This window comes from Python bivittatus, unplaced genomic scaffold (assembly GCF_059951505.1).
Source record: "Python bivittatus isolate LINGU-HERP-01145 unplaced genomic scaffold, Pbiv_v1 ctg000700_np1212, whole genome shotgun sequence".
Taxonomy (NCBI): domain Eukaryota; kingdom Metazoa; phylum Chordata; class Lepidosauria; order Squamata; family Pythonidae; genus Python; species Python bivittatus.
Window position 1 is genome coordinate 73,032,461 of NW_028277098.1, and position 20,647 is coordinate 73,053,107.

General features: G+C 37.1%; 1 protein-coding gene across 1 annotated transcript; it reads right to left on the reverse strand.

The window, feature by feature from the left end:
- Nucleotides 1-8,852: 8,852 nt before the first annotated feature.
- On the reverse strand, nucleotides 8,853-19,168 carry GDF5 (growth differentiation factor 5). Its single transcript, XM_007429034.2, has 2 exons — nucleotides 18,199-19,168; nucleotides 8,853-17,040 (listed from the first exon to the last, which is right to left on the reverse strand). The coding sequence occupies exons 1-2, from the start codon at nucleotides 18,890-18,892 to the stop codon at nucleotides 16,178-16,180; spliced, it is 1,557 nt and encodes a 518-aa protein (XP_007429096.2). The 5' UTR covers nucleotides 18,893-19,168; the 3' UTR covers nucleotides 8,853-16,177.
- Nucleotides 19,169-20,647: the final 1,479 nt, after the last annotated feature.

Sequence of the window (20,647 nt, forward strand, 5' to 3'; positions counted from 1 at the left end):
ATCCCCCCGTGGTCGCGGTTTCTTATCCGTGGCGCGCTGGAGAAGCGTGCCGATGCTTGGGGATGTAAATCGTGCCGCCACTCGTGATCGTGGGGACTCTGGAAGAGAGAGCTCTTATAGCGAAAAAAAGAGAAATGGGGAAAGGGGAGAGGGTTTTTTTCTTGTCGCCATCTGCTGTTCTGGCTTGAAGCAGAGGAGGCAAAAAGGCTCCTAAAAGAATATGCAGAATACCTATTTTCGTTAATGAGCCTGACACCAAATAATTCTTCCCTGGCCGTAATAAGGCAAGGCCTAGCAGCAGTTAGATAGATGGGTCATTATATAGACTGGTCCTGGTTTGGTGGCCGTGAGAGCATTGTGATCCACGATGGGTACTTGGTGAGGCATTGTCCTCCCACCATCTCCTCTGTCTCTGAGGCTACTATAAAAGGCCAAGGAGTAAATGCAGTGAAGAAAAGTGGGGAAATTCTAAATGGAATCAAGGGTTATTTGGAAGATCGCTAGAAGAAGCACACCTGCTGCTGATATAAAGATTCTAAAAGACCAATGTAGAAGAAATGGCTGCATCACATGTTACTGTTTGTGTTACATGTCAGGAGCTCCCTGAGCCCAATCATCATCATGGGCTAGAACTTCTGGGAGTTACATTCTAGCACACGTGGAAGATGTCAGGCTGGGAAAACTGCTGCATACATTCCTGCTACTCAGGAATAACTTTTTATTTAATGGGGCTTACTTTCAAATGAGTGTCCCTATAGAACTGTTTTGTTTTGTTTTTTTATCTGTGCTCAGTCGTTACCGACTCTGCAGTGACTGCTTGGACGAGTCCTTGCAGTTTTCCAGGCAATTGTTTCAGAAGTGGTTTGCCAGAGCCTCCTTCCTAGAGCAGAGCCCAGCTGGTGAGCGCAGGAGGCGGGGTTTCTGTTGCTTCGCGGCCTTTTCGGGCGCGCACGGTTTTTCACGCTTACCGGCAACTGCTCCTGACTCCTTTTTTTGCAAGGTGCCGCCAGCATTTTTCCTCCCACCAGAGTGAGAGTACCCATTTATCTACTCACGTGAGTTTTCGAACTGTTGGGTTTACAGGAACTGGGGAGGAAACAGGAGCTCACCCTGCTAACGCGAAGGCTGGACTCGAACCGCTGAAGCGTCTACCATTTCTGGCCGGCAACTTTCAGCTGAATTGAAAGGAGGCCAGGTTTGCTCCTCATACTAACACATGGGTTTTAACCATGGTTTGTGGAATATAATTAATTAATTTTGCATAGCATGCTAAGCCATAAACTATGATTTACAAGCCATAATAGCTAGGTTCACATGCTAATCCAGCACCAAGTAAAGCACATTATAACTTAGTGAGATGTACATCTCAAGCTGTGGTACAAAACAAAGAAAATGAATGCATATTTATCATACTTGTCTTCCATCTAAAACATGAAGTACATTGTGAGCAAGTGTGAACTCATCTTTCCCATAGTTTATGAATCAGTCTAGCAATTTGCACAGTGGGTGGAAGGGGCACAAATGGAGCTCATGTTGATCTCAGTATTGTAGTGTCACAATGTCATGACCCAAGTCCTGCTCCTTTTCTCATGTATTGCAATGATGTGTGCATATCCAAATGGGTCAGAATTTGCAGTGCAATGTTAGTATTAATAATACCTTCCAGCTATCATCCCAAAAGATACAGGATTCTTTTTATTTATTTTTTTCAGTCAATACATAGGTTGTGTTTAGTGCTGTTATCCAATCTGCTGAAAGGTAAGGAGGAACTCACATTCTCCACTGTGTTTTGCTTAACTGTAGTTAGTTGACTGTCATAGTGGCTAGGTTCACTTATAATGCTAAGTCATAAATCATCAGCTGTAATGGATTCATTTACATATTATGCAAAAAATAAAACCATATTAGACATAATATAACATTAAACATGTGATAGTCGTACAGATGTAGTCCAGTTTAGTTCATAGCAGGAGCATCTACAAGGGGGTGTCAAGATGGCAATAGTAACTACTATCTTGACTTTTTTGACCTCCCTATGCACCCCACTGGTTCATAGAACTGTAGAGTTGAAAGGTACCAGAAAGATTATCTAGGCCAATACTTTTCAATTAAACTTACTCCCAGGTAAGGATATAGCTGCAACACAACACAACCAGAATCAGATGGCTTTGACCACATTTGAAACTTTGCAGCAATGCTAAAAGATAGTCCCTTCACCTTCACCTCCACACTTTGGCTTATAAAGTTCCCCAAATGAGGAGTTTTGCACATCCCTTTTTACAAGTTATCCCCAAGAAAAGGTTATAATTTGTCCCTTATGTTGTATTTATCAGTTTTTAGCAAAAATAGCTACACGCACAAATTGCTGTGTTCTTGGCTGTTGCTCAAGCAAGATGCAAGTTTTGGATGCAAAGGCAGTATTCAGTCCTAAATTATAGATTTTGCCATGAATTGTCTGCAAAAACATTATACTTGTTTCCAGTATCAGGAGGATTGATAAAATGAGTATCAATAAGTATGCCCTGAAAAAGGGAGAAATAAAAATGAATGTAGGAGGATTGATGCTGTTCAAAGTAAGTGTTCTGATTTCAATTGTTCAGGCTGGGATTGTGCTCCAGCACAGTTTTGCTCTGGGGATATACTTTGAAAAATAAAGCAACACCAGAAAATTTTGTGATTGTAGATATGCATGTTAAACTTCTGTAGAAATGCAAGGGACAGCAAAGTAGGAATGATACTTACCAAAAATAAGGTTTGAAATTAATTTCATGTTTTAGCCAATTTAAACCCTTGCTAGGATTGAGAATATGGTGTTGCATATAATAAAAACCAGGTTAACAAAATAGATCCAGAATAACCTAAATAATGAATGGTTTTAGATTCAGTTCAAGGGCATATAGGATTTTATATAGGATTATATAAGATAGGATTATATAGGATTTTATGGAAGACTGGGTGATGGTAACACATAGTATCGTTAATGGTCCATGAAATTTATTTATTTATTTATTTATTTATTTATTTATTTGGCACATTTATATAGTTGCCCATCTCACACAAAGTGACTCTGGGATTTTGTGAGATTACCATGGTTCAGTGAGTAATGGAGTAAGTGGTCAAAGTGTAGAAGACAAATTCTTACATATAAACTCCATTGAATATGGTGTACGTCTTGGTCTTAGAAGTAAGATTTTGGGTTTGGGGAAATCCTTGGTTTGGAGAGTTTAAGGAGATGGGGAGGAATTTTTGGCGTACTTGGGAAATCCTGGTTTTGGGGAAAAGGTTTGCTTTCTATATTTCCTGAGGATTCAGAACGTGGTTACCAACAAGCTTAACCTGAAAAGAAATTGTAAACATCATGTACATACTTGATAATTTATAATTTAATGTTTTATGCAGGAAAATATCTGCAGTTAATATATTTTGTTTTAACAGTGCCTCAGGAATGTTATGGGGGGCAGCTGTATCCCACAGTCCTGCTGGAAAAAGTGACTTATGACCGGTCCTTGCACTTATGACTGTCACAGCATCCCTGCAGTCACATGATTGTGATTCAGGAGCTTGGTAACCATCACTCATTATGATGGTCGCAGTGTCCTGTGGTCACATGATTGCCTTTGCACCTGGCTTCCAACAAGCAAAGTCAATGGGGAAGCCCAGCAGGAGGTCACAGTCAAATGATGTCTTGCTTAATGACCGTGGGTGATTCACTTAACAACCCCTTCGCGTAGTGTCAGAATTGCCAGTCCCAATAAGGGTTGTTAAGTGAGGACTACCTGTAATTGGAAAGTTGAACCAGTAGAACAAGTGGCAGCTAGACTGCATTCTCTTTTTCCTGAAACAGGTTATTAAAATTATTTATCACTGGCTTTTGTGTTAGGAACTGCCCTTTTTGTTTAATGTAGCAGCTATATAGAAGGTATCTTTGCAGCAGGAAGTAAGCTTGTGGAACAGCAGAACCTAAGGTGACAAAGTTTAGTGACAGAGCAGAAGGTTCCCATGCAGCAAATACTAAGACAGTCTCTGACATCTCCAGTTTAAAAAAAGAATTGGGTAGCAGGTGATGGAAGAGATCTGTGCCTGAGGCTCTAGAGAGCTACTGCTGGACAAAATCAACAATATTGGGTCAGATAAATAATTTGATTTATTATAAAAACATCTTTCAATGCCTGTTACAATGATCAGAGATTAGTGTTTTAGTCCAGTTCTGGACAAATTTAACATTTTCCAGCTGCTTGAGCTATAACTTCCATAATCAGTACTGAAGAAAGCACAATTGATTTTTGCAACTGAATGGAAAAGAACGCCACCTTGTTCTTCATCTCAGATAGCCAAATCCTTAGGGCTGAGGCTACTCTATTATTTGTTCTGGGGAATTCTAATATTTACATATGCTTAAAAGCTAGAGCACAGATTGTCAGACCTATTCACTTTAATGTCGTCTGACTGCAGCCCAACAACTATTTAAAACAGACTGGAGATAAGTGATTATGGAAGTCTGTTCAATGGCAGACAAACTTCTGTATTCCATCTAAAATAACTTATTTTGATCATATGATGTACAGTGCAAGGTTAAGAAGGTTGAGGTACCATCTATGAGAAAACATTTTCCAGATTTTGGCGTTCTCCTGGTAATATGCAAGTGCAATTAAAACAGATCCTGGAAATACAGAATACAGTACTCTATTCAAAGCTTGTTGTATGAGCTGAACTCCCTTCATTGATAGGTTTCCAAAACACACAGCTGCAATAATCTTTATCCAGGAGCAGGGAATAAATTAAGTCTGAACTCCTCCTTTACATATAGTGTGTACAGTGTGCAGAGATGTACGCTGTATAACCTCTTATTGGTAATGGAAAGCTAAAGCAGGCAGGAATGGAAAACCAGACCAACCAGCAAAGGTTTTCTCCTTTCAACAGCACTCAGATGAGAAGCAATGTGTGATTAAGTAGCTGAATTACTCTGATGCCTGTTGCTGTAACAATGTCTGCTGAAGTCGTCAAACCTTCCAGTTAGGCATCATGCCAAAATATATTCAGAAATTGACAGGGAGGGATGAAATGGCCAGAACATCATGCTGGGCAGGTAGTAGCAAACAGAGCCTCCACAGATGATCAGCTAAAGTAAATAAATGTGCTATTCAACAGGAGCAGTAGGAATCTTTAGACTGAAAGTCAGGGAAAATTTTCCACTTTCCTCCTGTGATATTTGCTTCATCTTTTGCTTCTAAGTCCACTCCTGAGATGGAAATCTGAAGACAGATGCTCTCCAAATAATTTAGTGAAATGTGCAGTAGTGACCTCTACTCAGATAGGTTTTTGTTTTATCATTCCCAGCTGTGCTGGCCAGAGAAACAAGACAATCTTAAAACACAGAGATCTCAATATTTTTTTTTCAAATAATTTTATTAAGTATTGAGGTTATACAGATAAAAACTAATGCAAACTACAAAAAACAAAGGAATAGAAAAAAGTAAAAAGTACAGGAAAGAAAAAAGAATATAAAGGAATAGAGGAGAAAGAAAAGAATATAAGAAAAAAGAAATATAAAGTAGCTTCCCCCTTCATCTCAAGAAGTTTAAACATTTTTAACATCACTTTCCTTAAAATGCAACAAACAGTCTCTTCATCCCATATCACATCTCTTATCTATGGACAAATCCTTAAAACCACGTTATTCAGTTCTGGTCAGCAAAAGTCCATTAAGGGTTACCAGAAATAACCATCTATTTTTACCTTGATCAAATAAACCAACTTTATATTCCTTCCCTTTACTTTTAACAATCTTAATTAATCCCTTCAAGTAATGTCCTAGAACTTGATTTCTTTCCTTTCCTTTATCCTTTCTTACAAAGTCTTTCAAAACTTTAACAGGTCTCTTTTGTAAATTCTATATAGGAAAATTATCCAAGTTACTCTCCTGGTTGGTTGGTTGTATGTCCCTTTTAATTATTAAAATGTCAGCCAGGTTCATTTGTATGTCCAGCATTTCATCTTTTTCCAGATCATTTTTAAATCTACATTCAAATCTATTTTGGTCTTATCTGATAGAACTTGTTCCTCTTCTGTAACATCATTTACAAAGAGTCAATCTATGATGGCAGACATTCTTGAAATTGACTTCTGAGTTCATTCTTCACATATATCATTTAGTACATTCGATATCAAGGTACTTTGCTCCATTATGTGTTAACAGGTCAAATAGGTATTCTCCTTTAATTGTAATCTTTACTTCCTTTTTAGCTCCCTCTAGTGTCCAACCTCCAAAGTCCCATCCTATCATGGGTTTGGTTTTGTTTTTGTTTTTTGGGAAATCAAAACACAAGCCATTTTCCCATGGGAAGGATTCATTCCATTAATTTGAAAATCCCATTTCAAATCAATCTAGACTCTTAGTCCGTTTATAACTTTCCAAAAGCAACACTCTAATCACCCATTTGCTGTTTATTCCCCAAAATTGCTAAGTCCTTAAAGTCGCACTTAAAATTTCTTTCGTTTAGAGTTGAAGGAAACTCACCCAGTGAATGTCATCAAACTTGCCATTCTGAAGGTTCTTAATATTTAAAAAGCAGTAAAAAAAGTAATTCAAAAAGTGATTAAGAGATGAGGTTCGGCTGAGGTTTATGTCCATATAGGCTACATTATGGTTGTGGGCATAGATGGAATCCCTCGACTCTCAGCCACTCCACTCACCAGCCAAGCGCAAAAACCTCAGTTCTTGCAGTCTACTTGCGAGGAGCAGCTGTCCAGAGTGTACGTGGACAATCCCACGATATCTCCTTTCTTCTGAGAGATTTCACTGGCCAGGATTTGTCTTCTGGTCAGCGATCAGAGTTCAGGCACTGCATACTCAGAATTAAAAATGCATGGCAGTATGATGAATTGCTCATCATTTATTAATAGATAATGTGTGTAACTTAATGTTAAAACTTAGTTTGGTCTCAACGTTCAGTCTTATTTAATGCTATTCAAGTCGTCATTCAGTTACCTAACAGACTTTCAAGGGTTTTATTTTAATTTCTGGATTTCCATTAATTTTGGTGGGGAAGGCACAATCTGAGATCCAAGTTGCATGTGTCCTATTCAAGTCTTGGGTGTGACTCCCAAAAGCACCTCTAAATTTTTGTGCCAACTGTATTTTTCAGTTTGACAGAAAATGAAAATTATTCAATATATGGGAAATAATTGTATAATTTTCCTGGCTTTGCCTACATTGTCCCAGTACTGCTTGCACTCTGGAGTGCAGTCTCCAGACATTGGCTTGAAAAAGATTGAGCATCCTAGCTTAGATAGACTGCCCAGAATCATTTAGTAGTCGGTCTGCCAATAGATAGATAGACAGACAGACAGACAGACAGACAACAAATTATTCCAAATGCTACTTGAATAAAGGTTGTGATAATTCAAATTATAAGAAATGGCGGTCAAGATGAATACCTTAGTGTCATTAGGATAATTAATGTTTGGAAATACAAGATTCCTTCCTCCCTACGTTAAAGTAGCCTGACTTAAGTGCCACTTGCTTGGAAACAACAAAGAAAATCCTGCATACAAGTTTTCTGGATACGTCTGGAATGTTGAACTTAGGTCTTTAATCTGACTCAGCAGAGCTCTTCTTATATATGTGCATGTCCTTTGTTGTTACTCTACTAGTAGTTCATGAAGTCATACTGTGAAAATCCTTCAGGCTCTTGTCTGTTTGCATAAGCCTCATGCTAAATTCATTTCTGGAGCAAAGGAGCTAATTTTAAATGGAATTTTTATTTTAACCAGGATTTTCCTTCTGTTTATTGGGACAATAGAAACTAAAAACATTGTACTCTTTTTGATGATAATCAAGTTCAAAATATATGTGTTAATGAAGAAAGGTGCACATATACAGTATAAGTCACTAGAAATAGTACTAGTATTTAATGGGGCTGTGTGGAAAAGTAAAAAGTGAAGCAACTATCAAGGTGAACATCAAAGCACAGAGAAAAAGATCTGCTAGTTTTGATGCTGCAAGTAAGTTATCTTGGGAACGATACAAGTAGGAATAAGATTTCTCAGAGCCCAATTAAGTGACTTCTCTTTCCTAGCATCCACAAGTAACATTGTTTCAGAAGTCCCTCAATTCTCTTCAAAGGCTGTAGTGAGTTGGTAGCTGCTAGAACAGCAAAAGGCTAGGAAATTTCCTCCTAGGTATTGCCCAAAGATAGCAATGAATCTTTGGGCAATACCTCCAGCATACCTGGAAATAAAGTACTATTGCTTGTAACGGGACTTAAAATAGGAAAGTTGACATTTATGAAATTTGGCTTTACTGAGCCTAGGGTTTGGCAAAGAGTATCATGCTATGGAGATGGGAAAAAAAGTTACACTATTGATGTTAAAGAGTGGATACAAGAGATGTGTTTCTTACTGATTTTTGAAACGTCCTTTTATTGAAAAAACGAGAAAAAAGAGCAATAGGTTTCTAAATGATCTAGATGTAATGATATGTTAAAGGATTGATTTAATTTTATATTAATAGTATATGGATTTCTCTCTTTTCAGTTTCAGTACATTTTAATCACTATGATTTATTTCTCTTTGAAATCACTTTTTTATTATTTTATATTATTATCATTAATTATTTAAATAATGGTATAAATTTAAACAATTTAAATTGTATTTATTGATTACTTGAATTGCTATATTAATATAAATAATGAATAATTTAAATAAATACATAAATATTTAATTTATTAAATTTTAAATTATTATTTATTATTTTTCTACTGTTCATTATGTTTCCATTGTTCTATTTCGCCATAAAAATAAATATTATTTTTTAAAGAAAAAATGTTATGGGATTTACTTTTGAGTAAGCCCCTTCAAGATTGCACTGTAAACCAGCTGGGAATTTTGGAAGCTGCACTTCCAGCACATCCAGATGGCACCAGCTTGGGGAAATACATGCAGGCATGGTTTTGCCAAGAATATAACAAGACAGTAAAAACATAAGAACCCATTCGTGATGCTGAACTCTCAGAGAATGACAGCCCTCTGTCTCTGCGATGCGTTTGACTCCCTCTGCCTCCCTTCCCTTTTTTTTTTTTACCTCGAGACATGCAAAACTGCTCCCTAATATCAGAGTTTTTAGTAAATTATGAAGAAAATGCATTTGATCTACTTTAAAAAACACAGCACCTGACCCTCCAGAAAAGGAGAACAATATGTTCAGCCCCCATCTCCTGGGTTCGTCAAGTCCCTGCAGTCTTCAGTGATCGATTTTAAAAAGGCGTGGGCTCTGGCCGCAAACAAACTTGCCATAAGCTGCTGTATAGTAATCTCTCTAAATAACATATCTCTAGTAATCTCTCTTTGTACTGACCATGGCTTGTTGAATAAACAACCATTCGCTAGGTTTGTACAACACGCTAAGCCGTAAACAATTGCAAAGCTCACACAACTCACAAAGCGAAAGCCAAACTAACCAAGTGGCTTGGCATTAAGGTTGTGTATGGCCAATAATTTCCCATACTTATCTTTGTTTCTTAGAAGTATTGAGAAAATCAGTGTCCACACACAGGCATAACTGTAGTAGCACAAACCTTTTAAAATTCTGCTCCATTTTTGTCGCCCTGTCAAACTACCCGTCAACTAAGTAAAATGTTAATGTTTGAAAATTCAACAATTGTTGAAGAGCAGTGATAATTTAACTTTAAGTCTAATTTGTAAAAAAACAAAAACAAAAAAAACCTGACTGCAACCATAATAATTCTTAAAGTAAGATATGCCAAAACCACAGAACATTTTTTTCCAACAAAAATCTTATCAAGATTGGTTAGGATCTCCTAAAACAGCATAATTAAATACTTTTTATTATTTAAGAAGGGTCAAGGGCTTTTTATGTTTCTTTAAAGCAGCTTCAAATAGCCCACATACAGGGTTACTGCATCTTTCATATGGCTGTTATATAAACAATCACATTTTATGTAGGAAATGACATAACCATACAAAAGTGCACATGGAGTTTAGGCACATATTCAAACACTAATGGCAATGCATTGTTTTAAATGGCATACTTTCATGTTTACCCATTCAACTCAGTTCTCATATTTTAGCCAAATACAACAAAAATTACTAGCACATATCTGTCTCGTAGTGTATTGTTTATTTGAAATTTGAATCTTTACAAAGACTCACTTGGGACAGATAATGACTTTAGAAAGTAGATACAACTGAGGCATTTTCTGTGAGAGAGAGGGAGAGAGAGAAACCTGCCATTGGAAAGCTGAACTTTTAACCATTATCATTTTACCACTCTTTTTTTTTTTTCTAATTCTTACCATTCAATAATAATTCCAATTCCCTAGGGGAAAGCAGGACAGTTGGCCATAAAAATAATAATTTGAGATGCTAGTCTTTTCACTCTTTATTAAAATCTAAGTTGCTGAGAAGGTTACTGTTAGGGAGACTTACATGTTCTAATGTTTTCTCTATATCTTGATGTGCTTCTTGATGTCCTTTTTCTGGTCTACTCTCCGGAACTTCTTAAGTAGACCAAAAGACCCAGTAGCCCAGGAAGAAAAAACAGGAGTCATCTACAATATGCAGTGTAAGGACTGAAACAGCCACTACGTAGGACAGACAGGCAGAAGACTAGCAGAGCGCATCCATGAATACCAACTAGCAGTCAAGAGACACACTGAGAACTTAATATTACAACACATGGACAGACTCAATCACAGTTTCAACTGGGAAACTCTGAGCATCCTAGACCAAGCTAAATCCCAAAAATGCTAGGGAATTCCTGGAAGCTTGGTATTCAGACAAGTCAGTCATCAATAGGCACATAGAGATAAACAACATTTACATACCATTCAAAAGAGACAATAAAAAGCTAAAAAAGGAAACAAAAAGACCAGAACACCTATTTGTCAGCAATCAACACTCAGATAAGCAAGGATTAACACCAGACAAACAAGCAGTAAACAATACTCCATTACCAAAGAAACAACCCAACCTCCCACAAGAGGAGCTGCATAAGAACATTATTCAGATGAATACAAATGCATTGCAGCAAGCCAGAACAGCAGAAAAAGGAAACAGACCAGGTGGGAGGTACAACATCTTCCAACAAAATGGATATCCATGCAACTTTATCAAAAAGTGCCTGACCACTCAACCCACTATAGCACAACCAACACAAGCTATGAAAAGGATAACACTTTCATATATCAGAAATGTCTCAGAAACTACTAACACACTATTACAACCACATGGCATGTAGCACACAAACCAACTAAAGCCCTCCAAAACATCTTAAGTAAACCAAAAGACCCAGTAGCCCAAGAAGAAAAAACAGGAGTCATCTACAACATACAGTGTAAGAACTGCAACAACCACTATGTAGGACGGACAGGCAGAAGACTAGCAGAGCGCCTCCATGAACATTACCAACAGTCAGAAGACATGATGAAAACTTCTTAATCTCACAACACAGGGATAGACTTAACCATAGTTTCAACTGGGATACTGTCAGCGTCTTAGACCAAGCTAAATCCAAAAATGCAAGGAAATTCCTGGAAGCTTGGTATTCAGACAAGTCAGCTATCAACAGCCTCATAAAGATAAACAGTATCTACACACTATTCAAAAGAGACAATAAGAAGGAAACAAAAAGACCAGAACACCTCGCCAGCAGTCAACACCCAAAGAAGCGGAGATAAACACCAGGATTAACACCAGACAAACAATCAAACAGTAAAGAATACCCTAATCAACTCAGACAGACAATCAAGCAGTAAACAACAGCCTAATCAAGGAACCACCAAGGAAAAAACAACTCCCTCACCAACACTGACAGGGCAAGCTACTGTATATGAACAGAGAGCAAACCCCTCTCCCTTCGAGCACTGAAGATGTTACCTAGCCAGGTAACAAAATGTCTGCAAGAAAACAACCAAACTCCGAGAACCCCAAGGACTCCACAGTTCAACCCTGAGCTACATATATTCTCTTCTATTAGCAAACAATACCCTAATCAAAGAACTACCAACTCAAATAAACAATCAAGCAGTAAACAACAGCCAACTGAGATGAGTGGCCATGTACATTTATTAAATAAATAAATAAGCAGCATGACCAAAATTGTGGAATATGCTTTATGTTCTTCAGGAAATCTAATCCTGTTACTTTACCCTCCTTAACAATAATAATCATAGAACAAACTTTTAGATTCAGCTAATCAGTGCTTAATTAGTTCATGAGGTAGATATATTCTTTATGCATTAATGATTCAAATAGGATATAAAATCATTATTCCATAAATTACGTTGAAAACATATGAGGAAGATTCTGTTACACTGGACTTTCTAGGGGCACACTTAGCATCATCAGTTGCTACTAGTGATCTAATCAGAGATCTTCCAAAACATGCTTCTGAAAAGGTGAAAGTACACCAGAGAAAGTTTGTATGCAAATAACAGTAGCTACACTGCATTTTAAAAGGATGCACCAGGAAAATTTATATATAAAAGAATGAAAAATTGGGATTGGGATAAATAAACTGGGTTTCTGGGGTAGTTTATGATAACTCATATAAAGTAGAGGAAAATATATACAAAAGCTCCATACACTACAACACATTATGAACATAACACTTATCAAATTTTCTGTAATTTTGAAATAAATCTGAGAAAAATAACTATTGAAATATTCCCTACTAATACACATAGGACTTTTATCAATTTGCATGCTCCAGTAGAAGCTACATTGTTATGGTTTCTCTCCAGGTGTTCTGCTAGTGATAGTCATGATGGGCTTTGATAGGGCTAAGTTAGCACTAAGACAATGGGTTATAGCAGTGTTGTCCAAACTTGGCCACTTTAAGATGAGTGGACTTCAACTCCCAGAATTCCCCAGCCAGACAACACTGGGTTATAGAAATGGAAAAGCAATAAGACCACTTCTACCATCCAAGCAATAGTTTTAGGAAGACAACTTTGAAGTAGTAGGCCTGCTAGATCCTTAAATCAATTGATGGGTGCTAACATTTAGAAAAGCTTTTTTATTACCATGTTTCAGTGTCTTACTCATGGCTGTACTGGAAGTGAAATTTAGGAAAATGCTGTATATAGTACAGTTTTGCTTGTGCAAAGTGGAAGCCACTGAGCATCTACATCTCATTTATATTATGGTTTTGATAAGAATATCTGAAGATTTTGTAGTTTTCCTCCCAGAGAATTGTGATGTGTTAAAATGTACTGCTTTCAAACCCAGTATGTTGTGCATTTAGAATATGAAATAATGTACCCAGTGAGAGCTGGTGCTGTATCTTCTGGGCTTTTCACAAAATACAAAGGAGCAGTCAGAGGAAAAACAATGATACGTCTGATTCTTTTTTACTGATGTGGCTGAATGATCAAGGACCAGCTCTGGAAAGTGTGCAGTGTCAGTTCAAATTCTGACAGCAGTCTCTCTCTTGCCCTGGCATAATTTAATATTTTCTGCCAGACATGCTACTGGTGGATTGAGATTATTAATCTATCCATCCTTATGAGTTAATGGAGTGCCTCTATGTATGAATGATACCACAAGTGTCATTGCCACACAAATCCTGGATTTGTTTCCAGGGTCAGTGTAGTGTCTGTCATTTTACAACACTTTTTTACATTCTGTGGCTGGGTGATTTGCGCTGTGGGGGGAAAAAAGTAAAAAGTAGCCCCTGAGTTATGGCATGCCAAAATGTCCCTTCGCGCTGTGGCTCAGGGGCTGCTTTTTACTTTTTTTCCCCTGCAGCGCAAAGCCCAGCCCCAGCCCAGGAGTGCAGCACAAAGGGCTTTTTGGTGTGCTGTGGCTCAGGGGCTGCCTTTTTTTTTTTCTTTTTGCAGCGTGCAGTCCAGCCCCAGCCTGGCCTAGCAGCCAGGCTGGGCATGCCTCGTCAGCAGCAGGAGCAAGAAGACAGCGAAGGTCAGCTGGGGCGGTGGAGCGCAGGGTGGCAGGGGTCTTGGAGTGCAGGGTAGTGAGAGTGACTGCAGCTGGGACTGGACTGGGGCAGCTGCAGCTTCCCAGGGTGTGGCAAGCAGCCCCAGAGCCATGCGGTTCTGGAGATGCTTGCTGCACTGCAAGGCAGGGTGCATGGCGGCCAAAAGGGCAGATGTGGGGGAGTTGGAGGCAGTCCCTTACCTTACTAAGGCTCAGGGCTGGGAGGGACCAAGCCCGGAATGGCTTGGCTTGGTGTGGGTACTCTCTTAACAACCCGTGATTCTCAGTTAACGACAGCAACTAGGACCACCAGGATTGCGGTCGCTAAGTGATGCTGTCATGTCTCACTTTATGACCACATCACTTAATGATGGAAATTCCAGTTGTGGCTGTAAGTCGAGGACTACCTGTACATACACACACAGCATATGTACACATAATTCTATAGGATTGATTGTTCTGCCATAAATCTGCTATCATCCTGGCATTCTGAAGCATTCTGCTCTTGAACTATATTCCATTCAAGACTCTTAGTTTGGAGTGATTGTGGCATAGCCCATCTGTATCTATTATACTAGAGCTTATGGCACCTAATTATCTAGCTTTTTAAGTGAAAACTTTGTAAAATAATTGTAGGAAAGAACTCATTAACTATCAACATGAAGAAAGGGAAAAAGCACAAAATATTGAACCAAAAATGCATAAGGCTACTGAAATCAATAGGCATATGCGTACAACTGATTTAGAGCATAATCATAGCATATACAGTATATTCAAAAAGCAGTGGCACTGAAGTCCAGAGCATAAATATATAGGATTGCCTTATCTACTATCTTATATTTCCCAGTAAAAGTACCAATCAGGGTGTGTTGTATGTGTGTGTGTGTTGGATAGTTTGCAGTTTTCCAGAGAAGATTCAAACAGATCACAAACAAAACCATGCATTGTAAACTTCCCTTAGTTTGAAATAGAACACTCAAAATACAGGTTTTAATAAAATTATGTTTATAATAACTATGTCATCTAGTTATCTAACACTCAATAATTTATTACAGCTTAAGGTGTTATTTTATTACAAGCATTAGAGTGCAGCATGATTTCTAAGCAAAACAATAAAAACACTAAACAGAACATTTTAAAAAGATAAAATGGAAATAATATACACTGAAATAAACATATTTGCTTGCAATTCTGTAATTTCACATATGTGTACAGTTTAAAACCAAGTCAGCATTCTGTTGAATAACTGTTGCAAATATATAGTTCTAAGTATATGAAATGTTTCTTAAACTATTTGTTACTGTTTAACTATTATGTTTTGTAGAAATAGTTTTTTCAAGCAAATACAAGATAAATACATTGGACAATAATGGACCTAGAAGATTAATCTGGAAATGGTTTAACATTATTGAAACTTTAAAATTGTGCCAGAAGAAAATAAACAGGTCCATTGGAACCCTATTTGCCAAGGTCTTTACTGAGTCAAAAGTGTTTATCATGTGAAAATGTATGTGTCATTGAAATGTATTTGGGTGGTTGAAGCAGATCTGGCTCTTACCTTGCAGCAAAGTGAAGAAATCTGCTTCAGGGGAGATACATCAAGGCAAAAACTGAAGTCTAAACGATGCAGCAAACCCTTTTAAAGTGTGGAAGCATTATTCAATACTGTGCATCAGGTGGCAAAATGTATTGGCCAGCACTGACTTAGGGAGTAACAGGATGCAAAAGCAATGGCACCACAGTCCATTTTTCATGCTGTTTATTTTGTCAGTCTGTTCTGTCTATTTGGAAATATACTTGAACCATTCAGTTGTTCAAGGTACAGCATGACCGTTACTGCACTGATGGCAACAACTTGACTTATGGTTTAATGTAATGAACTGTTTGAGGACATACATCCCACAAATATTTGTGTTGCTATATTGCCAGTAGCAAGTATCTCTAGATGTGACTCATGGAACATTATAGAGATATAACTAGTACGACTAGGAACAATTTAACCACGTGACACCAGGCCACTACATTTGCTGCTTTGAAAAATTCTATGTTATTCCTTGATAGAAACTTTGTGGAGGTTGTAACAAACAGGCTTGCCAACATTAAAATGCAACTATCACTTTTGTCAGCATAGATGACTTTGGGTAATTTTATTATACTGATCTATATTAACAGACTACTGATTAGTCTTTTTTTTTAGCCACTGGAAAATCATTGTAGTGTTCTGCTACCTACAGCCACATGACTCTACCACCATGTCTTCATATTGTTTATAAACTACATTATTAGCAGAATCAATAAACAAAATGCTAATAGGACTCAGCCTTGTTGGAACACAACAAGTAGGAGGTGTTGATTCTGGATCCATAGAGTTCATTAACGTTTGGATAACAGCATGATTGGTGGGTTCTAGATGAGACCGAAGAGGAAATTCACAAAGTCCTTCACAATGATACGCTTCATATTCAAGAGGAGCTATTATCCAGTCATCCCAACCCATATCCTTAAAATTCACATGGAGTAGTTTTTTGCTACACCTTGCCTTCAAATTCTTGTTTGGCCTCTTTCCTTGTCGAGTTGCTAGAGGAGCCCTTCTCTTTCTTCTTTGACTGAATAGGTATTCATAAACAGTTTTGTCATCTTGGCCAGATCTGGCTTTTATTTCGTTGAAGAACAAGTCTCTTTTCTTTGTTCTACCAAATACTAAAAAAATAGCTTTTTCATTGACTTGCCTCCCTGTTCTATTAAATCCCACAATCCTTAAATCAATAGGCCTCCCCCTTTCAAAAGCCTCCAGTTCAAAACACAAGTTAGCAAAGTTTTTAAAGTTCCTAAACAATTTCCAAATGTCAAAAACTTCCCATTTTGCTGTATCTAAGATGTTGATTGTTCGAGACTCCAAGAGAATGGATGCTTGCCTGCTTGTAGAGCAACTGAATAGCTTCACTTGACAAGTTTTCTCAGGAGAATGAGGCTTCCAGATATCAGGTTTTTTCCTTAAAATCCGCAATTCTGCCCCTAGTAAACCATCTTTCTCTAACGCACTGATATCAAAAATGTATTTTTGCTTTTTAACTGAAGCTTGATCATCTAAAGAGAAAAAACAGAGAGAGATTCAAGTATTTCTGAACAGAAATGTGTACTGCTTTTCAATTTCTCCTAGCACATGTGCATAATGAGTTTGGGATTAATGGAACTTTATGGAACTGTGAAAAGTTCATATCACATGGAGATGTATTAGAATAACACTTTAACATTTCAGAGAAGAAAATACTTTTAGACACTACATGTAATCTAATTAGTAGAACTTAAATTCCAATAAAATATATTTGAATCCGAACTTCAGATTAAAACTTTGTGCCTATTATATTCTTTTTCTTGTAGTAATATGTGATGGAAAGAATGTAAACATACGGTGGCCATGTGCTGGACATATTTTAAGACAGAAAAGCACAGGGCATATGCTTGTGGATGATATATCTTAATAATTGTTTGCCTTCAAAGACACTTGCCAGGAAGACCAGAACTTTTTAAGCTTAATGAATAATGATATATATTGGAGTCCAACATTCAACCTGAAACTTCATTCAGACAAAGCTGTTTCTCCTCAAAATGGATTTACAGTGATATATATGCCTCTAAAAATTTCTGCATTATATTGAAAAAAATGATCAGTGAGTTACAGTCCCGAGTTGTACACACTACTCATTTCAAGGTTAGGATTAGGGTTGCTTGTGGAAAAAAAAAAAATCAGTCACCAACATGGGGTTTAACCCAAATTCACAGATTGCTGTGGGGCCTATGAGGATCTAAAGAAAAATGTGGATAACCTCCATTGATCTTGCAGTCTTTTTATTACAGAAATATTAAATCTCTTGCTTATTTTATAATATCAAATCTGAATTAAAATTATATCTGAATTAGTTTCATTCTAACAACAAACACAAAATACTACAGACAGTTCCTCTTCCCTAGTCTATTTTTTTTTCTGAAATAGAAATAGACAACAGGAACAGATTAATCAGCTCTTATCCTGTCAGATATTCAGTATTGTGTTATAAGTAGATGGCAACATTTTATGCAGAAAAGAAAAACATGTCACGATACTTTTGGAAAATTAGTATTTACCTTAATACAAATATCAAAATCTGAGTCTAGAAATGCTCTTGAAGTATCTGTTAGGATGTAAACACCTGTGATTAGCAAAGTTTTGTGTCTTTCTGTAAATAGATGGATACTTTTTCTTACCTTGTCCCTTGTCTATGAAGCTTATAATAGTATTGGCAAGTCCCATCTCCAATTTCATACTTCCATTGATACCTTTCCGTTCTGCATCAGAAAGAGCTCGGTATAAGGCAAGCATATATTCATGTGGGGTGACAGCAGGATGTCTGAACGCCTCTTTAGATTCCCTTTGGGTAATAGGTTCTTTCATTGTTTTGGGTTTGTAGGAACTATCTGAATTCCCAGTGCCAGATTTTTTCAATGGGGCCTTAGGGCCAAAATTCTGAACCTTTGGAGTCACCGTCCTTATTCCTGGCTGTCTATCTGAAGTACGTCCTACATGTTTGTCTGTACTCCCTGCTTTAGACAGAGTCTTCTTTGAATCATCAGTCTTTGCCAAGAGCGCTCCAGCTTGAGCAATATTACTTCTTGTCTTAGACTTGGAATTGCCAGCATTATATTCAAGGCTCCCCGTTCTAAAAGTACCTGTCCTTGGCAATGGATGCCTCTCTTTTCCATCTACTTTAGACAATCCTAATTTGATCCCTGGGTTACCTTGACTTGCTGCAGCAGGATTCAGTATTAAGAAAAGGAAAACCAGATAAAACCAACTAAAGTGCCAAAGCAGTATAGAAAGAAAGTACAGGATTTTCATCCTCTGGTCTTCCTTTGAATGCCACCAAAGAAAAAAATTAAAAAGGTTCCTCGAGTTTGGCATAAAAAACCATGAAATAGATTAAAAGGCAAAGTAAGCAAAAAGAGCTTTATTTTCAATGTAAAGCACTTTAAATCAATTTGTGTAATATTTGTATCCAGTCCCATAGTGGAAATGCTAATTTATTCAATTCGCTGTCTCCTGATTTCTGCCAGCAGCTTGTTCCTGAAAAGAGAAAGTTTACCACCCCCCTTTCTTCCTTAAAAATGAGTAAAAACTTGAAGGACTCTTGTTTAAATCTGAGAGCATTTTTTTTCCAAGAAGGAAGAATGGCGTAATGCTGCCTCTGTGTTAAAAGGTTTTTCAAAAAGTTTTGAATCCCTTCCAGTGAAAATATTTCACACACAGAAACCTGCAGGTGCTTAGAAATCTTTTACAAACCTGAACTCAGGAATTGGAAGCGGAATTCCAACAAAAACCTATTTAATTACTCTCTGATGTCATGCTGTCTAAACTAATTTAAGTGTGATATATTTCTTTTAAAAAGTCTTCTTTGCCCTTTCCATTAGAATGAGTCATACTCTGCTTTATGTAAAACAACTCAGTAGGACCCAAAGTCTATAGAATATGCAACTAAAAGTGGCAACATGTTCCGTATTTTAGCCTTAAATGAACTCTTCATTTAGAACCAAACAACATCACCTAAGATAAACACAAGAACCTTTAACAAAAGCAGGTGGAAATATATTTATAGTATGCTTTAATTACATATGCATTGTATATAGTTCTAAACATAGAATCTCTGGTTTATTAGCAGCAGTCTGTAAGTTGAGTGAAAGAATGAAAAACAAAAGATTTTTAAAACATTGTGAATCACTGACAAAGAAAATAAATTATGAACAATCACATTTGATGCCTGAGAAAAAAATATTTTCTTATATTGCATTTTAGGCTTCATTATTTAACTCTTTCCCTTTATAAGGTCCCAGAATATCCAATGTTAAAGCAGCAGTGTCCCCTGCAGGAATTTGGAGCCCTATGAAGTGAAAGCACCAAAGAACCTCAGTCATCACATTCTAAAACTAAATTCTGATCAGTTTTTTAGGATAAAGATTTTTTAATAAAATCCTTTACCCGTCCACTCCTCTATAATTCTGATAATGAGTCATCTTAGATAATGAGTCATCTTAGACTTCTTTTAGACTGTAGAAATATGCAAGTTTCACATAAATCATTAACTATCTTTTGCATGAAAAAGAACATCTTGGATGCTTAATCAAACATGTGGTAAGAAGACTGGACCGGTTGAGGGATTCTGTTACATGACTTGCATGTTGCAAAGATGATGTACAGAGCTTCTTTTACCTTTGCAAACTACCCTAACTGCTGAATCATACCCCAAAATTAGATGAGAGAAACAAATTCTAAAGCTATGTCCAGCAGGTTCTAATTGAGTGAAATATATGAGCTTTTTCAAAACTATCAGTAGACACATCAACCCACGACTAAGATGTGAAAACCTATGTGGAACAAATATGTGTTTGTTGGTATATCCTTAAATTAATGCATGTACATGCAATATACACCTTATTATAGATGCCACAGATCATGGTGGGGAAACTTTTTCTTATGAAATGCCATTGAAAAACAGGAAAGACAACAACCAGAAGGTGAAATAGACATGGGGAGATCCATATATAGAAATGAGTGAATTTGCAGCATATGTATCGTCCTATACATTGATTAAATGCACTTTTTGTTTTAACACTGATTTAATTTCATCTGGATTGATATAATTCCTAACAAGGTGCCTATAAT